Source organism: Balaenoptera acutorostrata, chromosome 6 (assembly GCF_949987535.1).
Source record: "Balaenoptera acutorostrata chromosome 6, mBalAcu1.1, whole genome shotgun sequence".
NCBI lineage: Eukaryota > Metazoa > Chordata > Mammalia > Artiodactyla > Balaenopteridae > Balaenoptera > Balaenoptera acutorostrata.
In genome coordinates, this window is record NC_080069.1 from 120,668,875 (window position 1) to 120,686,640 (window position 17,766).

General features: G+C 47.6%; 1 protein-coding gene across 2 annotated transcripts in view; it reads left to right on the plus strand.

Moving 5' to 3' along the window:
• Nucleotides 1-6,972: 6,972 nt before the first annotated feature.
• The window catches only part of PRRT1B (proline rich transmembrane protein 1B), a 28,761-nt gene continuing 17,967 nt past the window's right edge, over nt 6,973-17,766 (plus strand). The window contains exon 1 of one of the 2 annotated variants that reach the window (XM_057547566.1): nt 6,973-7,070. In XM_057547566.1, coding sequence (XP_057403549.1) covers nt 7,061-7,070 — 10 coding nt within the window. In that variant the 5' untranslated portion in view covers nt 6,973-7,060. Of the gene's footprint in view, nt 7,071-7,732; nt 8,032-17,766 lie in introns of those variants that run through there. The other variant, XM_057547565.1, reaches the window with a different exon arrangement.

Consider the following 17,766-nt stretch of genomic DNA (forward strand, 5'->3'; position numbering starts at 1 on the left):
CTCGCGTCCGAGGGTGCCGCGCATGCGTGGGCGGGGCCGATGCTCCGGGAGGCTGCGGAGGCAGCTGGACGGGCTGCGGCGACGCCCGGTTTTTGTTTTTGCTGCAAAGGACAGAAGCAACTCAATATGGCTACTGGCTGCAGGAGTCTCCAGACGCCGGGCGGCCTCCGGGAAGGTTCCCTCCAGCCACACCTCCGCTGCCTGGGGCCGTCGGAATGATCCCCCGGGACTGCAGGGCCGGGGTGGGAACGTGGGCCAGCGCCCGCACCGGCAAGTCAGACTACTGAGCCCTGTGACCCGGGTCGGAAGTTAGAACGGGTTCTGCCTCCTCGCGTGCGGTCACCCCGGAGAGTGTGCTGTCGCCTATGCCCCTGCCCCTCGTGCTCCGCCCCTGCCTCCACCTCCCGGCTCCGACGCCTCTTGCCTGGGCACACCCTTAGCGCCGCCTCGGCTCACCCCCACTCCAGCCCAGCCTCCACGCTGGCCACCCGAGTTTCCTGACACTGCCCTGATCGTGTCACCCACCCACTCCCCCGCTAGAGCCTTCAGTGCTGCCTCCAGCACAAGTTCCTGGCCTCCTCAACCTTCCCAGTACGTGGTGGGCAGAAGTCATGGAATGACTTTTTAGACTCAGCACTAGACAGGCTGTGAGCCAAGAAGACAGAGACCCTGTCTGCTGGATTCCACCTGTACCCCCAGTACCTGGTACAGAGAAGGCAAACACCAGCCTGTTCCAACCTATGTTTCCCCAAGGCATCAAGTCTCTCTTTGCAGGTCTAACTCCTAATGCATTGTGAGCACTCCATGAATATTTGATGACGTTGAAATATGATGCAGGAGAGACTAATGTGCAGACATCAGGCGGAGTCACTGTTTATGTAACTTCAGAGGCCTTAACCCACCTCAGGAAGGGTTACAGGACGGTTCTTCTGATCGGGGGGGGGGAGAGGGTACAAGGGAACTTGGGCCTCCTGAGCCCTGTGGACCTGGACAGAGGGAAGCTGAGGAAGGAGCGGCTGGATGGGCATGAGAAAGCCACCCCCTACCTGAGAGGAACTTACACAGAAGCTCAAAACAGGGAGGGCCATTCACATGTTCACCACGGGGGAGGCAAAGTTTAGGCACTTGGCTCTGGGTTTAGAGTTGGGTTCAAACCTTGCCTCCGCCGAGTGACCTCGGTCAGTGATGTGGTCATGGTGTTTCCTTACTTCCCAGGTGTTATGGGGGAAGTGTTATGACTTAGTGAAATTAACATGTGTGAGTGGAGCTTGAGGAATCTGATGGTGGGCAGAGGTTCAACAACAGACCACAAGAGAAACTGAAGTAGAGAAGTTTATTACTCACAGGTCTTGGAGGAGGTACACGGCATGCCTCAAGGGGCCACACAGGAGGTCAAGGCAGAGTGCAGACAGAGAGGCAGGCCCTGGGGCATATTCCTTTATCAGGGTCTGTGGGTGGAGTGCTTTGGGCTTCCCAGGCTAGGGCTGGATTGGTTAATTCAAGCCGAAAGAGTGGGGTTTTGGTAAGGTCCACGGGGGTCTTATCTCAGGGGCGGATAAGGCATACAGGCAGGGGAGACTGCTGATCACAGGAGCATACGTGGGCTGGTGGATCCACAGGCTGCTGTCTAGGGCGTGCGCGTGTATGAAGGGACCTACTGTCAGTGTGAGGCCTCTGCAGGCCGCTTAGCCAAACAGACTGGATGCCAGGGCAGCAGTACCATGGAGTAGCTTAGCTAAACTCTCAACAGGGAAATGCCATGGTGAGGCTTCCATGCCAGAAGGCACACAAAGGGCCTGGTGTAAGACCTGGCCCAGAGCGGGTGCGGGGTGCCTGTTATGTGTTTTCTTCATTTGTGTATTTGTCTATTTGGCATCCATGCCTCACGGGGCCAATTATATTAACTATATTTTCTTATTTTCTGTATTCTTTTCTTTGTTAATGCTGACACTTTTTTCTGGGGGTGGGCCGTGCCACGCAGCTTACGGGATCTGAGTTCCCCCACCAGGGATTGAACCCGGGCCCTCGGCAGTGAAAGCGCGGAGTCCTAACCACTGGACCACCAGGGAATTCCTGTTATTTTTTGTATTCTTGATGCTCTGGCATCTGGGGGCTTCCCCCCCCAAGGCTAGCCACTTCTTGGGGATAGCAAAGGGAGCCCATCTTTCCCATGCGCACCAGCCAATCCCCAACCCCCTCTCATCTAACCCTACACGCTCCCACCAGGCCCCAGGCCCAGACACCCTCCTAGACCCTTCACTCCACCCTAGGCCTGTCTATGACTCTTCCCACCATCCCTTCCCCAAGGATGCTCCAGCCCCTCCCCAGCTGGACCAGGCTAGCCCCTGTCAGTGTTCTCTGCAGCCCCGGAAAGCATGGAACACAGCTGCAATTATGTAGCAGATTCTGCAATCATGGGCTTGATGTTTGTCCCTAGAGCTGAGCCCTATGAGGGCAGGGCAGTGGCAGGCTTGTGCTGCCGAATCTCTCTGCCACACACAGGAAGCACCTATTGTTGCTGAATGAGCAATGGGGTTGAGACTCATAGGTTTGGCTTTCTCAGAACCAGGTGAGGCAGAACGCTGGGATTCTCGGCTCCCATCTTTACCATCCCCCCACCAGGTCAAGTTCACAGGAGCACAGGAAACACAGCTTTCCAACATGGCCCTCCTCCCCCAATCCCCTTAGCCAGCCCCACCACCTGCAAAAATGTCAGTTTATTCCCCTCAGGTCTTTAAGCTTTTGTTTGAACACAAGCTGGCGCTCAGCACTTAAAGAGTTGACCAGGTGTCCATCGTTTCAAGAGTATTTATTGCCATTTTCCCAATCACAGGTGTAACCCACGCTCATTGCAGAAAATGCATACGCACAAACACACACACAAATAAAACTAAAATCAGCCGTAACCCCTCACCCAGGGAAAACCGTGGTTTTGTATTCTGGTGTTTGCTTTTCTGGTCTGATATGGCCATGGCTAGATAGTGCAAAGTTAAACAAGGTTTGGTCACATATCTTGAATAGCAGTAAAGCCTCACACAATCAGTCAAAAGGGCAGAAATAGCAGGAGTAAACCCACGAATCACCAAAGTGGCAATTAGTAAAAGTCGATTGTGCAAAAGACAGTTCTTGAACCAAGAGCTCTCAAAACATGGACTAAGCCTCAGGGTACGTTGTTATAAAGCAGCTCGTATAGTGTGGAGGCAGTGACTGTTTATTCTTCACCATGATTGGTTATAATATTAGGATTTTCTTAAATGATAGGGAATTGGTTACCTCATACCAATTTCGGGAAACAGTTTCAGTTGTGCTTATGATTTCCGGAGGCAGAAGGAAGGAATGACCCCAGTCAAGTTACTCTTGCAAAATAAGCTAAATTAAACTTTATGTGCACAGGTAAACTGTCACCGAACCAAACCGGGGTCTGTTTGCCTGCGCACAGCAAAGCCAATCTACTGACACTGGGTCGTGGTGAAGGAAAATACAGCGTTTACTGCAGGCGCCAAGCAAGGAGTCCAGGACAGCTAGTGCTTAAAAGGCCCAAACTCTCCACTGGCTTTCAGGGAAGGTTTTTAAAGCAGGGTGAGGGAGGGGGGCTGTGGGGTGTGGGATCAACTGGTGGACATTCTTCTGATGGGTTGGTGGTGAGGTCATCAGGAGTCAACATCATCAGCCTTCTGGTTCCAACCGGTCTGGGGTCTACGTGCTTGTGGGCAGCATGCAGTTAACTTCTTCCACCTGGTCAGGGTTTCAGTATCTGCAAAACAGCTCAAAGGACGTGGCTCAGAATATTAACTGTAGCCCTTGAGGAGGAACTAAAGGTCCTTGACTTTGTTTAATGGCTAAACTATTATTTTGTTCTGCTCGACTGTTTTCCTTTCTGCATTTTCTCACTTCTCTGATTAAATTTGCTCTTTGGAACTTGGGGAAGGCCTAGGAAGCTAACGTTTTTCTACAGCCAAGACGCAGGTGGAGGACATGGCGGGGTTAGGGTTGGGGGGGGGTCTTCTTTGGGAAGGCCCTGTAGGGTCCTGCTCGGTTACAAAATTGGTTTTGTCTGCTCAGGCAACTTTCAAGGCTGGTCTTCGTTTGTTTTTTATTTTAACAAACCCATTTTCCTGATGGGGAAATTGAGGAGCAGAGAGATTACATGGCTCGCCCAAGGCTTGCGGCTGCAAATGGACCTCCAGTCAAGATAGCTGAGCTGGTGTGTTTGCACAGATACAAGCTCCAGACACGGAGGAGTACATCATCGTCCTGTTCCAAGACAAGAAAGGTAAATACGGTATCCAGGCCCTTGAGAGAAGAAGGTCCTCGTTGCCGAGTGCCCATAAAGGAGCCAGGAGCAGATTGTGCCGTGGGGGGGTGGGAGTCAAAGCCACAGCCCCATGCACAGCAGCAGGGTTCTGGAACTGGCCCTCTGCATTCCGCGGGAGCCTGAAAGGGTCTGTGCTTTTGTGAAACTGAAGCAAACTGCTACCCCAATGGCTCTGAGTAGAGTCCTCTCCCAGAAAGTGGAACGCTGGGCCTGACAGCACGTGGGCCACCTACATGGTGCAGAAACCCCAGGTGGAGAAATAAAAGATGGTCCACAGCCAGTGACTTCCTTAGAAGCCACCATAGAATCTACCTGCCTCATACACCAGGGCACACGTGCGGTACACACAGGGTGCCTTTAGAAGTCAACTCCTGCCGACCATGAAATCGTGAGGCTGCTGAAGGCCACGAGGAAACCCCCCTACTGTGCAGCAGTCAGCCGGTGTGGCAAATGGGCCGAATCGCACCTAAAAAACTACAGTGATTTGAAAAGGATTTTAAAACCAGGTCTATAAAAGTGTTTGAAAACATGGCAACTAAATGCAACACATAATCCTGGACTGGATTCTGTCCTGGCAAAAAAATGTGCTGGAAAAGGCATTGTTGGCTCATTTGTCCCATTCTTGCAACTTGTCTCTGAGCTTGAAATTATTTTCCAAGAAAAAGTTTTAAAAACCATTTGAAGAGAAAGCACATGGAATAGAGTGCATCACCACAGAAAAAGACATTATGAAAAACATGCAGATTTTAAAAGAACCAAATGAAAATTCTAACCGTGAAAAGTAAAGACATCAAGATGTTTTGCAGAGCCCACCCACCCCAGCTGTGGTTTGTCTGAGGTTTTTCTCTCCTGTGATTGAATTTATGGATTCTTGGAAGGGATATACAACATCAGAGCTTCCAAATACCTGCACCACCTCTGTTTCCTCATGGTTACTTTTCCCATTTGTTTATTTCTGTCTCTTTCAATGAGATTCTTTCTTCCCATCTAAGGTGGATGAACCCGGTCCGTGTTGATATTTTAGAGCAGGGGACTCGAAAGATGGTTAGAAGTTCTGAGTGTGTGGGTGAAGTTTGTTTGGCTGGATACATCCATTGAGGAAACCCTGATATTTCTATACGTCTGTTAGTCTATCCTGACTGCTGGCTTCCTGTGAGCACAGAAAATGAACACCACAGCAATTGTTTTAGAACTGAGACCAACAAAATATTCTTTTCAGGGAGGAGTATTTTGTCACTGACATTGTTTAGAATTACTGTCCCACGGTTATTAAAAGCAGAGCAGCTTTTAGCCAGTTTTATTATTGTCTTCAAACAATGCACCCCTTGTTGCCTGCGCCCACCCAGGGTGGACCCCTTCCACCCTGCTGCCCGTGGTGTGTAACCTCCTCCTCCTCGGGCTCAGCTCTGGGTTGTTTCACTCTCTCCGGGTTAGCTTTTGCCTCTTCCGTCATCACCAAAGCCAGCTCCCTGCATTAAATGTCCCGTTTCTTTTAAATACTCCAGGTGGTTTCTGCTTTCCCAGCTGGATCCTGATTGCCCCAGAATCAAGTCCTGCTTTTGTGACTGGAGACTCTCTCTCACGGTGGGTTGTTTGCCTGTGCGTTTTGCCTTTGGGGGTTGTGCACTTATCTTCAGGGGCGCTTCTTCTGTGGGAATCTTGTCATCTTGGATGGGGGTTGTCCCACCAGAGTAGTTTTGCTTGGGAGAAATCCCAGCGCTCTTTCCTGGAGCCACTATTTTTTTTTTAATGTCAATTTTTTAAAGTCGGGGTTTCTGGACCACAACAACGGGCTGAACTTGAAACCCAGACCCATGTGAAGAGTAGGCCTGTGGTTACAACTCCCAGGGAGACTTTGTTTCCTCATCCAGAACCTAGTCTGGGTCAGACCAGCTTCCTTGTCTCCTCTGTGAGCCATGGGCAGATTTTATTTTGTGTTCATCGCTCTTCATCCCAACTCCCTGCTTCGCAGACCCAAGGTTTCATCTCCTGTCCACATCTGGGTGCAAAACTTAAGCCGAGACCAGCTTGAGAGACCACTATAACCCACCACAGTGCACAGACAGCACCCGCCTCCATCCCCTCCAGGCTGTGTCGGTGTCCGCTCTTCCTTGGTCCCTGGGGATCTCCCTTACTATCTTGGGAGCTCAGCCATGAATTTAAATTGCCCTCTGGCTTGCCTGCGTAGTCTAGCATTTCTCGGTGTTTGGAGTGAGACCTGCTTTGAGTTCTCCAGTCTGGTAAGTTTCAGGGACTAGAAGTCTCACACACATTGTTTTAAAACCCAGGAGATTTCATATGACAGTCTGTATTTCTGGCTTCTCTTGCTGGGCAAAATAAAAGGAAGGATTCGGCAACTCGGATCCCCAAGGCCTTTTCTGGCCACAGATCCATCCAGCCGTGCTCTCCGGCTTGCCCCAGTCTCCCCTTGCCCTTTTCCAGTTGGGCCTGGGCTGCTCCCCTCCTCCCACCCGCCTCCAACTCGGCTTCCTCCCCGGGGGGCCGCCGGGCGCGGGTCCTGCCGAGGCGGCCAGGCTGGCGGGCGCCCGCAGGTTCGGGCCCCAGCGCCGGGGCGCGCGTGGAGCCGCCTGTTGACACAGCCGCGGGCAATCCAGGCGGTCAATGATTAACCGGCCGCGCTGCCGGCACCAGGAAACCCGAGCCGCCCGTGAAAGCGGAGCCGGGCCCGACGGCGGCGGCGGGAGGCGCCGGGCGCGGGAGGCGTGCAGCCCAGCTAGTCTCGCCATGGACGCAGGTAAGGGCGGCGGGCCCGGTGCGCGCTCCCGGGGGTCCCGGCTCCCGGGGAAGGCGAGGGCGACCCCGCCCCGGGCCCCGAGGCTGGTCTGCCCTGGGACGCCTCTCCCTCGCACCCGGAACTGAGGGGCCCGGAGGCCGCTGCGGGGAGTTCGGGCACCTTGGCCGCAGCCCCCTCCGCCGGCGAGGGGCAGCCCTCGGCGCAACCCCCGGGCGGGCAGCAGGTGCCCGGCAGTGGCGATGTGGGGGGCACGTTCCCCTCCCTCTCCCACACCCCGTCCTTCCTCTAATGACTGTTCACCGGGCAAAGGTGGTGAACGGGCTGGGCTGCAGTCCTTGGAGCGGGGAAGGAGTCCACCCTGGCAAGGGGGGCAGAGACAGGGCCAGGGAGGGAGAGAGAGCCGGGAAGAGATGGCAGGAGACCCCGCAGACTGACTCGGGGACCGAGAGGCGGGGCGGGGGCGGGGGGCGTGCTGGGTAGCTGGGCAGACGGGGTGCGGGGCGCGGGGAGGCTCAGCCCGGCAACTCCGGCGGCCCGCGGCGCAGCCAGCCCTGGGCGGGGCGGGGGGCGGTGAACCGAGACCCCGGCCTTGCCCTCGGGGGTCCCAGGCTGGCCGGGCAGGGGGTCGTGGTGACAGCGGCGGGACCCGGAGCCGCAGGCGGGGCGGTGTCCGCCTGACCCACCGCCCCCGCGAACCTGGGGCGGGGCGCACCTAGATTTCTTCTGCAAGGGGCTCCCGAGGGGCTGCTGCTGCGAATGGGGTCCGGCCTCGCCTGACTTCATCTGCCGCCCGCACCCCGGGCCCTCGAGCACCTCCCACCAAGTTCCCGGCCCCCCTTTCCGGCTGGAATGTCCCGCCGAGGCTCGGGTGTCGAGAACCCGAGAACCCGAGGCCACGGCCGGGCAGCCCCGCCAGCAAATTTATTTATTCTGCAGCCCTATCTCCGCGTCATCGGGCCAGGTATTTACCCAGGCGGCCCGGGTAGCTGCGGTTTTTGTTATGATAACTGGGGCAGGGGATCGGCGTCTCCCCGGGGCACTCCCGTGCCAGCAACCGAGGGAGCGCCTCCTAGGCTCAGGTTACCTGCTGGGAGCCTCAGTTCTCTCACCTGTGAAACGGGATAATAAGACACACCTGAGGCTGACCTGAGCTACTGTAAGGAAGCTCTCAGAACAGAGCCTGAGCATGTGTCCACTGTTATTATTTTTATTATTTTATTTTAATTAATTAATTTCTTTTTGGCTGCCTTGGGTATTTGTTGCTGCCCGCGGGCTTTCGCTAGAGCGGGGGCTACTCTTCGTTGACGTGCGTGCGCGGGCTTCTCATTGCGGTGGCTTCTCTTGCTGCGGAGCACGGGCTCTAGGCACGCGGGCTTCGGTAGTTGTGGCTCGCGGGCTCTAGAGCGCAGGCTCAGTAGTTGTGGCGCACGGGCTTAGTTGCTCCGCGGCTTGTGGGATCTTCCCGGACCAGGGCTCGAACCCGTGTCCCCTGCATTGGCAGGCGGATTCTTAACCACTGAGCCACCAGGGAAGTCCCTGTTATTATTTTTAAATGATCGTTACTATTATTATCTTCATTTACAGATGAGGAAAGGGAGACATGGAGAGTTTGTCTCTAAGGTAGCAGAGCCAGCGTTCACGGGGTGGCAAAGCTGGCTCAGGGTTAATGCAGATGTCATGTCTGTTCCTCAGGGCCTGGCACCTGATAGATGCTTAAAAATGGTAGCTGCAGTTCCAAGCACTATCACTGCTATTCACTTGGACATCTTAGCGGCAAATCTTCATCCACTTAGCAGCCCCACAGGCACCTGACCCTGCTGAAATCATGGTATTTCTGTGGGGTTTGTGTAGAGAATTCTTTTTTTTTTTTTTTTTTAAGTATAGTTGATTTGAAGTATAGTTGATATCCAGTGTTGTGTTAGTTTCAGGTGTACAGCAAAGTGATTCAGTTATGTATATATTCTTTTTCAGATTCTTTTCCATTATAGGTTATTATAAGATATTGAATATAGTTCCCTGTGCTCTACAGTAGGTCCTTGTTGTTTATCTATTTTATATATAGTAGTTCGTAGCTGTTAATCCCAAGCTCCTAATTTATCCCCCATCCCTTTCGGTAACCATAAATTTGTTTTCTATGTCTGTGAGTCTGTTACTGTCTTGTAAATAAGTTCATTTGTATCAGTTTTTTAGATTCCACCTATAAGTGATATCATATGATACTTGTCTTTCTCTGTCTGACTGACTTCACTTAGTATGATCATCTCTCGGTCCATGCAGAATTGTATTTCTGAGCCTAGAACACTAGTCCACAGGAGTTGCCCAGTGGAAACGTGTGGGATTGAATGGCTGGCGGCTGGGTCCCTCTGCCTACCTAGCTGCATATTCAGAGGGTGGTTTGGGGGCTTTGTGTACCAAGGGTGGTGGATTTTGGCTGAGAGCTTCATAAGTAGGTCAGCAAGTGGCCTCTGGGCTTAGAGGAAGGCCCTCTAGCGTAGACAGCAAACACAATTTCTCTTTTTCCCCACAATGTTCCTTTTGTTCTTGTTGCCTTATTTGAAAACTCCAGCCCTTGGCTGGGTCGGTGAGGTTGAGAGCTGCCCTGGTGTCTCCCGCAGGGACATTTAGGCCACACCCACCCTCCAATAGATCAGCAACCCTGAAGATCCCCACGGAGGTCCTCTTGGAAGAGCCCAGCTCTCTGGATCAAACTCAGAAGTCACAAACCTTGCTGACGTTACGTGTGATCTCATTGCTCATTGGCTTTGATTTCCCCCACTTCTTACCGATTCCCCAAACTGGCCGGAACACCCTTCCAGTTTCTCATCTCCCAGCCGCTTCCTAACCTCTGATAACGGTAGCCAGGGTTAGTGGAGCGCCCAAGCACTGTACATGCATACACTCATTTCATCCCCACGATAACCCCGAGAAGTGGTGGTGTCCCCATTTTAAGGATGAGGAGACTGAGGAGGCACAGGGAAAGGAAGCAGCCCGGGCGGTCTGGCCCCTGAGCTCCAGCTCCTGATCATGACCTAGAACCTCAGCCCAGGGACTTCCCTGGTGGTCCAGTGGTTAGGACTTGGTACTTTCACTGCTGGGGCCCTGGGTTCAATCCCTGGTCGGGGAACTAAGATCCCGCATGCTGCGTGGCATGGCCAAAAAAAAAAAAGAAAAAAAGAACCTCATCCCGTATCCACCAGGCCAGCTCTGCCCTGGGCACTGAGCAGGGAGAGGAGAGATCTGATCTGCCCTGTTGCTCTTGTCAGCTCCCTTCCCCTCCTCCCCCCGGGTGCTGCCAGGTCCGGTGCACTGCCTTTGTACTGCCCAGGTCCATCCGCTTGTCCATAGCCCTCTGGCTCTGGCCACTGCTGTGTCTCTCTTTATTCCTCCTTTGCCTCCTCTCCTCACTTCCAACGCTCCCAAAGGAAACTTTCTGCGTCAATTATCAGTTGGCTTTTGTTGCGGAACAAACCAACCCCAAACCGAGTGGCCTAAAACAACAGACATTTATTATTTCTCATGATTTTGCAGGTCGGGGCCAGCTCACTGGGGCTGGGTGGTCTAGGGGTTGGTAAGCCATTGGCTGGGAGCCCCCATTCTCCTCCTTGGAGCTGATCCAGTGGTCTCCCTCACGGCAGTGACAGAAGGATTCCCAGAAGTGGGAGAGAGCAAGCCCTAGCGTGCAAGTGTTTTAAAACATTTTTTCTTTAAAGAACGTTTTAACTTTATTTGGGGTACAATTTAAAATGTACGCTTTGATCAGTTTTGATGTATTACGTATCTGTCAAGCTATCACTACATCAAAATAAGAATCTTCATCACCCCCAAAAGCTTCCTTGTGCCCTTGGTAATCCCTCCCTGCAACTATGGAATGGCTTCCTGTTCCTCTAAGAAGGCATATTCTAGGATTTTATATGCATGAAATCATATAGCCTGGACCCTTTTTGACTGGCTGCTTTTCCTCAGTCTAATGATTTAGCGATCCATCCATGTGGGCTGCTGTGCGTGTCCACAGTTCATTCGTTTTTACTGCTGAGTAGTTGTGACTGTTAAACAAATTATAGATGGTCCCCAACTTACGATGGTTCAACTTCTGATTTTTCGACTTTACAATGGTGCGAAGGTGATGTGCATTCGGTAGAAACCATATTTTCTGTTTTGAATTTTGATTTTTCCTGCCCTGGTGACGTGCAGTGGCACGATGCTGGGCAGTGGCAGGGCCTCTGCTCCCGGTCAGCCACGGGATCACGGGGGTAAACAACTGATACATTCTGTACCCATTCAGTCATTCTATTTTCCATTTTCAGTACAGTGTTCAACAAATGACATGAGATACTCAACACTTTAGTATCCAATAGGCTTTGTGTTAGATGGTTTTGCCCAACTATAGGCTAATGTAAGTGTTCTGAGCACGTTTAAGGTAAGCTGGGCTAAGCTACGATGTTCCAGAGGTCAGGTGTACTAAATGCTATTTTGACATGATACTTTCAATTTTTAAAAAAAATTTATTATCATTTATTTTTTTTGGCTGCGTTGGGTCTTTGTTGCTGTGTGCAGGCTTTCTCTAGTTGTGGCGAGCGGGGGCTACTCTCCGTTGTGGTGCGCGGGCTTCTCATTGCGGTGGCTTCTCTTGTTGCGGAGCACGGGCTCTAGGCGTCCGGGCTTCATTAGTTGTGGCATGAAGGCTCAGTAGTTGTGGCTCGCGGGCTCTAGAGTGCAGGGTCAGTAGCTGTGGCGCACGGGCTTAGTTGCTCCGCGGCACGTGGGATCTTCCGGGACCAGGGCTCAAACCCGTGTCCCCTGCATTGGCAGGCAGATTCTTAACCACTGTGCCACGAGGAAAGCCCGATATTTTCAACTTTTGATGGGTTTCTCAGGAGGTAACTCCATCGTAAGTTGACGAAGAGCTGTACCCTCAACACTTAGGTTTTAAACAGCCCCCATTTATTACTGCACAGCCTGGTGTGGCTGGGCTGGGTGCCTGTGGCTTGAGTTTCTCCTGATGTTGTAGCCAAGTCATCAGCCGGGATGCAGTCACCTCAAGACTCAGCAGAGGCTGAAGGGCTGCCTGCAAACACACTCACCTGGTTGTTGGCAGGTTTCGGTGCCTCCTGGGTTGTTGGCTAGGGCCTCAGTGTCCTGTTGCGTCATGTGGGCCCCTCCCACCATGGTTCACTTCCTCCTGGAGTTGCCGGAGACAAAGAGAGAGCAATTGACAAGAAGCTATGATCTTTTTAAAACCCAATCTTGGGACTTCCCTGGTGGTGCAGTGGGTAAGCCTCCACACTCCCAACGCAGGGGGCCTGGGTTCGATCCCTGGTCGGGGAACTAGATCCAGCATGTGGCAACTGAGACCCGGCGAAGCCAAAATAAATAAATTAACGAATAAATAAATAAAATACTTTTTAAAAAAGCACCTAATCTCAGAAGTGACCCCATACCTGCTGCCGTAGTCTCTTCATTAGAAGTCATGCAGGGAATTCCCTGGGGGTCCAGTGTTAGGACTCTGTGCTCTCACTGCCGAGGGTGCGGGTTCAATCCCTGGTCAGGGAACTGAGATCCCACAAGCCGAGCAACATGGCCAAAAAAAGAAAAGTCACGCGGTAAAAAAGTCATGCAGTCCGGGACACTCAAGGGGAGAGAATTACATGTCAGGAGGCAGGGATCATAGAGCTGCCTCTGCAGACGTATTCCAGTGTGTGGATACAGCACAATTGCTTTATCCATTCATCTGGTTGTGGACTTTTTGGGTTGTTTCCAGTTTGGGTCTACTGCAAACAGAGTTTCTATACACATTTGTGTGGCTATATATTTTTATTTCCCTTGAGTAAACACCTAGGAGTGGAATAGCTGAATCTTATGGTATATGTATGTCTAACTTCTTAAGAAATTGTCAAACTGTTTCCCAAAGTGGTTTACTATTTTATTTTCCTACTTGCAGTGTTTGTTTCCTGCTTCCATTGTTTTACATACTTACCAAAGCTTGCTAAGGTTAGGTTGGTTGGTTTTGTTTTTAATTTTAGCCATTCTAATGGATGTGTAGTGATATCTCGTTTTAATTGGCATTTCTAATTTTGATGGCATTTCTAATTTTGATGGCATTTCTGATTTTGATGGTATTTCTGATGACTAAAGACATGGAGCATCTTTTTATGTGCTTATTGGCCATTTGAGTGTCTACTTTGGTGAAGTAGACAAATATTTCGTCCACTTTCTTATTGGGATATTTGACTTATTATTGAGTTTAACAGTTCTTTATATAGTGTTGTTACAACTCCTTTGTCTGATATATGTGTTATATTTTCTCCCACTCTGTGATGTGACTTTGTATTTCTTAGTGATGTCTTTTGAAGAAAGTTTTTTATTTTGAAGTCCAATATATGCATTTTTTTCTCTTATGGATCATGCTTTTGGTGTCATACATAGTATTTATTTATCTAGTCTAAGGTCACAAAGATATTCTCCTATATTTTTTCCAGAAGTTTTATAGTTTTAGGTGTTACATTTGGGTTTATGATGTATTTTAGTTAATTTCTATGTTGTGAGGAAAGAGTCAATATTCACTTTTTTCCCACAAAGATAGCCAGTTGCTCTTACACCAATTATTAAAAAGACTTTCCTTTCCCCATTTGGCAAAAATCAACTGACCAAATAGATATGTGCGTCTGTTTTGATACTCTACTATTTTAGTGCTACATTGATGTATGTGTCTATCATTTCATTAATATGAACTGTCTCGTTTATTGTCGATTTATAGTAAGTCTTGAAATCAGGTAAAGTCCTCCAATTTTGTTTTGTTTTTTTAAAGAATGTCCTTTTATTTTATTTTATTTTTTTAAAAGCCAAGCATTTATTATTATTATTTTTAAATTTATTAATTAATTAATTTATTTATGGCTGTGTTGGGTCTTCGTTTCTGTGCGAGGGCTTTCTCCATTTGCCGCAAGCGGGGGCCTCTCACTATCGCGGCCTCTCTTGTCGCGGAGCACAAGCTGCAGACGCGCAGGCTCAGCAGTTGTGGCTCACGGGCCCAGTTGCTCCGCGGCATGTGGGATCTTCCCAGACCAGGGCTCGAACCCGTGTTCCCTGAATTAGCAGGCGGATTCTTAACCACTGCGCCACCGGGGAAGCCCCAAGCATTTATTTTAATAAGCATGCATGGTTAATATTTTTAAATTGAATTTAGTGCTTTACAACAGCTAGAAAACTTTCTGTTTAGACAGAAAACTTTCCTCAACTTCTTTACAGTTATTTCAAAAGGATTACATGAATTTATTATACTCTGTCCTGTGTTTCATCCTCTTAGTATTACGATAATGCTAATATTTTATGCTAATTGTTACTGAACTTCGATAATCTACGTCATATTTGAAAGGTTAGAATTATACCTTCTGGAAATCTTCAAATAGTTACAATCACTGAGAACATTTACTCTATTCTCACATGTCTATTTTAAGAAGACTTTTAAGGAAAAAAAAAGTCTTCCCCACTAATCCCTCCATTCCTCACACCATCATATATAACATATTTTTTCACCTGCTTGGAATCGAGAATTACATGGTCAACCCCAAATCCTTCCTACCTAAAATGCTCTTTCATCCTTTAAAGAGTTTTTTGTTTATTTTTTATTTTTTTAATTTTTTGTTTATTTTTTTTCACACACACACACTGTATTTTATTTTTACAAGAGATAAATAGACTGACACCAAGCATTGTACATGGATGACCACAACAAAAGCAACAATGACTGCAATTACCAAACATGAAACACACTCATACTATGTCATAATATTGACATTCAGTCCAGTAATCCTCCACTGTAACAGCTCCTTTACTTTGTAGTGAAAATTGATTTGTATATTCTTTGCCTCTGAGTCCTTGTGGGATTTTTTTTTTTTAATTCAGACAGAAAGTCACAAAAATTATACTCATCCTCATCAGTTCACTCAGTCCCATGTAATTAAATTTTTTTTTATCTTGATCTTTTGTTAGCACTTTTATGAGTTCATCAGTTTTTCATTAGAGTTCTGAAAATGCTTATTCATTCAGTTCAGCAGTACAGTCAGTTACCAGAAACCTGTACTTGTCAGAGTCTTTTCCATGAATTTCATGAAGATGAAACCCTTTTATGGGAACATATTTGCAAAAGCATCAGAGTACACCCAGAACTGTCTGTAAATGACAAAAGACTTAAAAATGACCACTGTTAAAGATTTGATGAAAGTTCATAATAATGCAGTTGACAAGAAAATTAGTTATTTCTGAGATATACATTTTAAAGTAATAACTAGGATTATTACTTATAACATTATACCAGAACATATAAGATTTTTAGAAATTTCATGTAATGTCTGAAACATTTATATTAACATATTTCCATACATATTTCCATACAAATACAAATATAAGATTTTTAGAAATTTCATGTAATGTCTGAAACATTTATATTAACATATTTCCATACAAATAACCCAATGAAAGTTTAGTATTAGTTGTTTTGTTTGTTTGTTGTTTTATACTGCAGGTTCTTATTAGGCATCAATTTTATACACATCAGTGTATACATGTCAATCCCAATCGCCCAATTCAGCACACCACCATCCCCACCCCACTGCAGTTTTCCCCCCTTGGTGTCCATATGTCCATTCTCTACATCTGTGTCTCAACTTCTGCCCTGCAAACCGGCTCATCTGTACCATTTTTCTAGGTTCCACATACATGCATTAATATATGATATTTGTTTTTCTCTTTCTGACTTACTTCACTCTGTGTGACAGTCTCTAGATCCATCCATGTCTCAACAAATGACTCAATTTCGTTCCTTTTTAAGGCTGAGTAATATTCCATTGTATACATGTACCACATCTTCTTTATCCATTCGTCTGTTGATGGGCATTTAGGTTGCTTCCATGACCTGGCTATTGTAAATAGTGCTGCAATGAACATTCGGGTGCATGTGTCTTTTTGAATTACGGTTTTCTCTGGGTATATGCCCAGTAGTGGGATTGCTGGGTCATATGGTAATTCTATTTTTAGTTTTTTAAGGAACCTCCATATTGTTCTCCATAGTGGCTGTATCAATTTACATTCCCACCAACAGTGCAAGAGGGTTCCCTTTTCTCCACACCCTCTCCAGCATTTGTTGTTTGTTGATTTTCTGATGATGCCCATTCTAACAGGAGTGAGGTGATACCTCATTGTAGTTTTGATTTGCATTTCTCTAATAATTAGTGATGTTGAGCATTTTTTCATGTGCTTCGTGGCTGTCTGTATGTCTTCTTTGGGGAAATGTCTATTTAGGTCTTCTGCCCATTTTTGGATTGGGGTGTTTGTTTCTTTAATATTGAGCTGAATGAGCTGTTTATATATTTTGGAGATTAATCCTTTGTCCGTTGATTCGTTTGCAAATATTTTCTCCCATTCTGAGGGTTGTCTTTTCGTCTTGTTTATGGTTTCCTTTGCTGTGCAAAAGCTTTGAAGTTTCATTAGGTCCCATTTGTTTATTTTTGTTTTTATTTCCATTACTCTAGGAGGTGGATCAAAAAAGATCTTGCTGTGATTTATGTCAAAGAGTGTTCTTCCTATGTTTTCCTCTAAGAGTTTTATAGTGTCCAGTCTTATATTTAGGTCTCTAATCCATTTTGAGTTTATTTTTGTGTATGGTGTTAGGGAGTATTCTAATTTCATTCTTTTACATGTAGCTCTCCAGTTTTCCCAGCACCACTTATTGAAGAGACTGTCTTTTCTCCATTGTATATCTTTGCCTCCTTTGTCATAGATTAGTTGACCATAGGTGCGTGGGTTAATCTCTGGGCTTTCTATCTTGTTCCATTGATCTATGTTTCTGTTTTTGTGCCAGTACCATATTGTCTTGATTACTGTAGCTTTGTAGTATAGTCTGAAGTCAGGGAGTCTGATTCCTCCAGCTCCATTTTTTTGCCTCAAGACTGCTTTGGCTATTCGGGGTCTTTTGTGTCTCCATACAAATTTTAAGATGATTTGTTCTAGCTCTGTAAAAAATGCCATTGGTAATTTGATAGGGATTGAATTGAATCTGTAGATTGCTTTGGGTAGTATACTCATTTTTACAATGTTGATTCTTCCAATCCAAGAACATGGTATATCTCTCCATCTGTTGGTATCATCTTTAATTTCTTTCATCAGTGTCATAGTTTTCTGCATACAGGTCTTTTGTCTCCCTAGGTAGGTTTATTCCTAGGTATTTTATTCTTTTTGTTGCAATGGTAAATGGGAGTGTTTCCATAATTTCTCTTTCAGATTTTTCATCATTAGTGTATAGGAATGCAAGAGATTTCTGTGCATTAATTTTGTATCCTGCAACTTTACCATATTCATTAATTAGCTCTAGCAGTTTTCTGGTGGCAGTTTTAGGATTCTCTATGTATAGTATCATGTCATCCGCAAACAGTGACAGTTTTACTTCTTCTTTTCCAATTTGTATTCCTTTTATTTCTTTTTCTTCTCTGATTGCCGTGGCTAGGACTTCCAGAACTATGTTGAATAATAGTGGTGAGAGTGGACATCCTTGTCTCGTTCCTGATCTTAGAGGAAATGCTTTCAGTTTTTCACCATTGAGAATGATGTTTGCTGTGGGTTTGTCATATATGGCCTTTATTATGTTGAGGTAGGTTCCCTCTATGCCCACTTTCTGGAGAGTTTTTATCATAAATGGGTGTTG